Below are 6,064 nucleotides of genomic sequence, written 5' to 3' on the forward strand. Positions count from 1 at the left end.
CTAGAGAGGGTTAAACCAGGCTGCTCCTTGGAGGCAAGGATTCTGGGGCTTCGACTGACATACTTTGGACATGTTGTAAGGAGAGACAGGTCTTTAGAGACGGACATCATGCTGGGTAGAGTAGAGGGACAGCACAGGAGGGGAAGGCCCTCTATGAGTTGGATTGATTCAGTGACTGGGGCAATCGGGATGAGTGTGTCAGAGGCAATGAGATTGACACAGGATAGAGCATGGTTTAGGGCTGTTGTACATAGGGTCACTATGAGTCACTAACGACTCGACGGGACATAACAACAACAACAACAATATAAATTAAAGATTGTATAAAACACAATGTATATGAATTAAACATACTGTAAAGGTATTATATGTGAAAATACTTTAAAAAAATATTGCAAGGAGATTCATCAATAACTCGTGTTAGGCAGATGACACAACTTTGCTTGCTGAAAGTAAGAAGTACTTGTGGCATTTGTTGCAGAAGATCAAAGAATACATCTATCTCATTGTCAAGAAAATAAAGATTTTTACCACTGGACCATTAGGCAACATTATGATAGATGGAGAAAAAGTTTGAAACTGTCAACAACTTCATCTTACTTGGATCCACAATTAATACCAATGGTACCAGTAGTCAGAACATCAGGGAAAGTAAGTATAATACTGGAAAAAGTTTGCAGTTAGGGACCTCTCCAAATTATTGAGGAGTAATGATGTCTGTTTGAGGACTAAGGTGCATCTGATTTAGGCCATGGTCATTCTGATCACTTGCTATGCATCTGAGAGCTGGGCAATGAATAAGAACGACAGAAGAATTGATGCCTTTGAGCTGTGGTGCTGGTGAAGAATGCTGAACATCCCATGGACAGCCAAAAGAACAAACAAGTATGTCTTGAAGAGGGTGTAGTCAGAGTACTGTTTGAAGGCAAGGATGAAGAGGCTTCACTTCACAGACTGAGGGCCTGTTGGTAGTAAGGGCTATTCCTTGAAAGAGGACATTATGAGAAGCCCATACTAAACACTAGTAATAAACTGAATGCTATCTCAGGATGCGGGGGAGGCATGTTCAAGCTAGAATTCACCCTGAGGCACCAAGGCAATCCTTAAGGGTTTACCTGATTCTTGCATTGTGTTTGCTGACCCCTTCCTCCTGAAGGTTTTCAATAGAAAGAGCTTGGCTTCATTTGCATTGAATTATCTTTGTGATTTACTTCTAATAATTCTGAATAAAGATGCAGGGAAGCTTGAGAAATGCTGGCCCTCTGTTTTTCATGCTCTCTGTTCTATTTCATTATTGGTAGTCTGTCTCATTATTAATAATTATAAAAATACTTTACCCTAGGTCTGCAACAAGGCATGATGCTCAAAAAGGTGAAGGTCAGCAAAGGACTGACCAGGTGGATTGACATGGTGACTGCTGCAATGGGTTATGATATGACAGGAAGTGAGGATGGCACAGGATAGGACAGGGTTCAGATCTGCTGTTCAGAGAGTCGCTATGGGTTGTATTTGTTTTAATGGCACCCAACAACAACAACATTATAAAAAACAATTAAGAGTAAGAATTTGCTCTTAAATTCAGATACTTAAGATTTTTACAATCTCACCTGATTTTCCACTGTGGCAGTCTGTACCAGATTCTGACTCAGATGCTGAAATATATTTCAGTATTTGGTGCCCACAGCTTATGGAACAAAACAGATGAATATATATGATATATGTGGTAGAAAAGTTTTACTTAGATATAATTTAAAATAGTCTGAATATTTAACTAAGATCCCAAGGTTTATTTTGGGAATATACATTTCTATTTCTCAAGGAAATAATATACTTTTGAAAGTCAACATTAGCATCTAGCATAACCCCTTATTACCTCAGAAACAGGAGTAAAACTGAGTATCATGTAAATTAGGCACTTATGAGTAGACAGTAAAGTGGCATATACTAAAATAATTTCCTATATTTACTGATATTCACCATAGGTAGGATACCATTATATTTCACCTCTGATGCAGAGCAATTACTGGGTAGGTAATTAATACCACCCAAATGAGAAAAAGTAACTTAGAATAAATCTACTAAATAAAGAAGAGGATATAGATTTAATCCATCAGTTAGTTATAAAATTAGAAAACAGACTATTTTATTCAAATATCTACACTTTATAAAGAAATAATAAATAAGTGGGGGACTTACCTATTACAAAGATTGCTCTCAGAATGTCTAGGCTGCTGATAAAAATCTGATGTATTGCCTGTAGATCTGTGCAAAGTAACACTTGGTTTGGTAAGAAAATCAGCAGTATCAGGAAATTCTATGGGTGAACGATTAGTTGGAGAACCAGCAGGCACTGGACCATGACTAGAAGAATTCACAGGACTCAAGCTGGGTAAAGCACCTTTAAAATGAAAAAGAGAAATAAATTAATAACTATGTATGTGTATATGCATGTATACTATGTAGGTTTGTGTATTTATGAACAAAATCTTTAAAGAAATCAAAAGTATTTACAATGAAATTATTAAATAAACTTCTACTTGAAGACATTCCACAAAAGCAGAACAAAGGCTGTGTTTGTCATCTTCACTACTGTCAGTGAGCAGCCTTGTTGGTAAGTGTTGTCGAGTCGTAGATGACTCATAGTGACCTTATGAAAGTAAGACCTAAACATTTGTTCACGTTTCTCCACATGCAGAGTTTCTGGTGGCAAGCTATTCTGGAAGTGGATGCCACTCCTGCTTCCAAGCTTGTTTTAATCAGAGAGTGCCACCAAACACTGTCCACCACGGGTGACCATTATTGCATTTGATACATCAGTGTCACAGTGTTCAGATTCACAGTAACCATGAGTTACCTCTGTACAGCAAATGAACAGACCAGTGCTAGAGCACTCAGAAGAATGTTTGACCAAAAACAATTAAAACCAGGCCTGACAGTCACAAATTAAAATCACCCACTTTTGGCTTGGTCGCATAACTTTCTATACACTAAGCCAACAGCAAGACATTATGTAATAGGTAACGATTTAAAAAGTATGACTAAACTACATAAAATATTGTTGTTTTCATTTGGCAAGAATTTCCCTAACCTATATTGGTTTTTATATTTCCTATTCCATGTGCATATCATCTTGATTATCCATATAAGCAAAGCATCTTTAAACTAACTCTTATTTCCAAGTTTTTCCTAATATTTACCAAATTGTCTGCATTATAAAATTATGTGCTAACAAAACTGACGTATGCATTTAAGAAAAATACACGAAATTTCTTCTGCTCATTCATTCATTAAACAATTATTTGAGAGCCTATTTCATCCTGGAAAATAAGCTGAGTTTTCTAATGGAGAACAGGGCCATGCCCTTGCAACTCAATAAACATAAAATCTGCTTCACTGCACTCAGGTCACACTTGCTACATCATTCACAAAAAAGCCGGCACATTTGAACTGCTGACACTTGGGTTAGTAAGTAAGTGCTTTAGCCATAATACCACCAGGGATTCTGTACAGTCTAGATGAGATATAAATGTGTACTAAGTGTTAAAACAAGGAGAAAAAGAAAATAAAAACAAAACCCCCAAAATTTTTCAGGAACAAATAAAATGGATGTCTTGCCATACATCTGAGAACTAGACAGTGAATAAGGATGACAGAAGAATTTGATGCCTTTGAGCTGTGGGGTTGGAGAATAGTACTGAGTATCTCATGGACTGCCAAAGAACAAACAGGTAAGTCCTGGGTAAAGTGCAGCCCGAGTTCTCCTTGGAGGCAAAGATGGGGAAGCTTCCTCTCTCTTACTTTGGACATGATGCTGAGAGAGGCTATTCCTTGGAAAGGTGGGGGTTGGTAGAAAGAGAGTAAGATCCTCAACCAGATAGGCTGACACAGTGACTGCCGCAATGGGCTCAAAAGTATCAGGGATGATGAGGATGGCTCATGATACTACAGGATTCAGTTCTGTTGTTCATAGAGTTGCTATGAGTTGTACCTGACTCAACAACACCTAACAACAAAAACAATTCCCACTGATTTACTCTAGAAATTTCTGTTGAGTGAATGAAACTAGAGGCAGTGTGGGTACATATGAGAAAAAGGCAGGTGGATTTAAAAATAAAGATCCAAGTAAACTGTGAGTTAGAGAGGAGGGTAAGCTAATATAAAACTATAGTATTTTTCTGGCAGCAGGAAAGATGTGCATTTTACTTAATCTTTGCAACAGCCCTGTGAGTTAAGAAATGTCTTAATTTTACACAGGTTAAAAACAGTCTCCAAAAAATATTAACTTTATTCCACTCATTCCGTTAACTCTGTGAGAATGCATTCCTTCCAGAACCATTACTACTTCCTGTTCAATCTCATTGTTTTGTTTAGAGATAGTTCTAAGTTTAAATAATGTTAAAGCTGAATGGGATTTTATAGATGATCCAATTTAATAACAGTGTTCCAGGAGTAGATAATGAAGACCAGAGAGGAAATAATGGATTTAAAAATGAAATTGAGGACTAGAGAAGTAATAATTTCTTTTCTTTAAGAATATCAGAAAATGACCAGAAATCTGACATATAGGCTGATAGGAACAAAGTGTAAATAATATTAAGATATACTTTGCTTATGAACCTTTGTAGCACAATGAGTGAGTGCTCAGCTGCTAACCAAAGGTTCAGAGTTCAAATCCACTCGCCATTCAGTCTGCTTCCATAAAAACCTGCCGTCTTGGAAACCCTATGTGATAGTTCACCTCTGGCATAGAGAAGTAATGTGTATTGCAATTAACTCAATGCCAGTAGGTTCAAGTATATTTTCTTGGAAAGAAATTTAAAATATCAAAGTAAATCTTTGAGGTAAGGGTAGAATGATGTAGGAGCAATCTAGCAACTCTAAGAAATACTGACTATAGTGCATTTTCATTGCTTTTATTTAAAAAAATTGTTATTGTGAAATATGATGGACATTTTATTATGAGATATTGAAAAGTTAACAATAAAAATGCCTCTCACTCAAGCGAAAAACATTATCTGTGGTCAGAGCTCATCTTCCTCTATCCCACTAATGAAAAAATTACTGTTCCTTCCTCAATTTATAGCTAATAATTTTTATTCTTTGCCCTTTTTAACTTTATACATTGAATGAGATAGTGTCTATATTTTGCTGACTCAACAATTTTAGAAGACATTTCCATGCATTGTCGGTGATGGCTGTTCATTCATTTTCAGTGTCATAGAACCTTACATAATATGAGCACAGCACATTAAAAAAATCCATCTAAATTGATTACACACACACACACACACACACACACACACAATGGTTCCAATTTGGGGCAACAAAATGGCTGTGAGCATTCTTGTATTTTTTTGGTACATACATGTGTATTTATCAGGGTATATATTTTAGAGTAGAATTACTCACTTTATTCTGTACTAATAAATTGTTTTCCAAAGTCATTATAAAATATCTTTTCTCATCTGTATTTTGTGAGAACTTCTGTTGCTGCAAATTCTTACCCATACTCTGTATCTTTAGTCCATTTCTTATGAAGCTACTGAACATAGGAACTTTTGCTTTTACTTTTTAAATTTTTTTAAAAAGAATTTCCTGATTACTGTGAAACTGAGAAACTATTATATATTTATAGGCCATTCATATTCTTTTTACTCAAGTACATGTTAAGTCTTTGGCCCATTTTTTTCTATGAAGTTGTTGAAGTAAACAGAATCTAAAGTTGCCCCCATTGGTCTCTGCCCTCTGTTGTTCATATTTTTATATACTTTGCTTTTTTAGTAACAAAAGTGGCATCCACTTCCTAAACAACTTGAACTTTGAGAAATTAGTTACAGAAAGGCTTCAGGTCTTTTGTTCATAGGGTCTCTATGAGTCGTGCTTGACCTGACAGCAGTCAACACAGCAACTCTTGGAGAACAGGTATATTTTTCCATGACTAAATAGGTGCCTTCCATAATTCCAACTGAAAGTCATTTTCAGTATTATTTTTTATATCTGGAAATTAGTCTTTTGATATTTCTGTTTGTTTTTGAGACTTTTTTCTCTTTCTCTTTAGTGTGCA

General features: G+C 35.9%; 1 protein-coding gene across 2 annotated transcripts in view; it reads right to left on the bottom strand.

Annotated features, from left to right (window-relative positions):
- PDE3B (phosphodiesterase 3B, cGMP-inhibited) overlaps positions 1-6,064 on the bottom strand; it is a 165,588-nt gene that overhangs the window by 29,759 nt on the left and 129,765 nt on the right. For both annotated transcript variants that reach the window (XM_006892052.1, XM_006892051.1), the window contains exons 6-7: positions 2,197-2,398; positions 1,608-1,684 (exon numbers count right to left, since the gene is read on the bottom strand). In XM_006892052.1, the coding sequence (XP_006892114.1) occupies positions 1,608-1,684; positions 2,197-2,398 (279 nt within the window). The remainder of the gene's footprint in view (positions 1-1,607; positions 1,685-2,196; positions 2,399-6,064) is intronic.

The sequence above is a fragment of the Elephantulus edwardii genome, unplaced genomic scaffold (assembly GCF_000299155.1).
Source record: "Elephantulus edwardii isolate Elephantulus edwardi_28Jun2011 unplaced genomic scaffold, EleEdw1.0 scaffold00109, whole genome shotgun sequence".
NCBI classification, from domain to species: domain Eukaryota; kingdom Metazoa; phylum Chordata; class Mammalia; order Macroscelidea; family Macroscelididae; genus Elephantulus; species Elephantulus edwardii.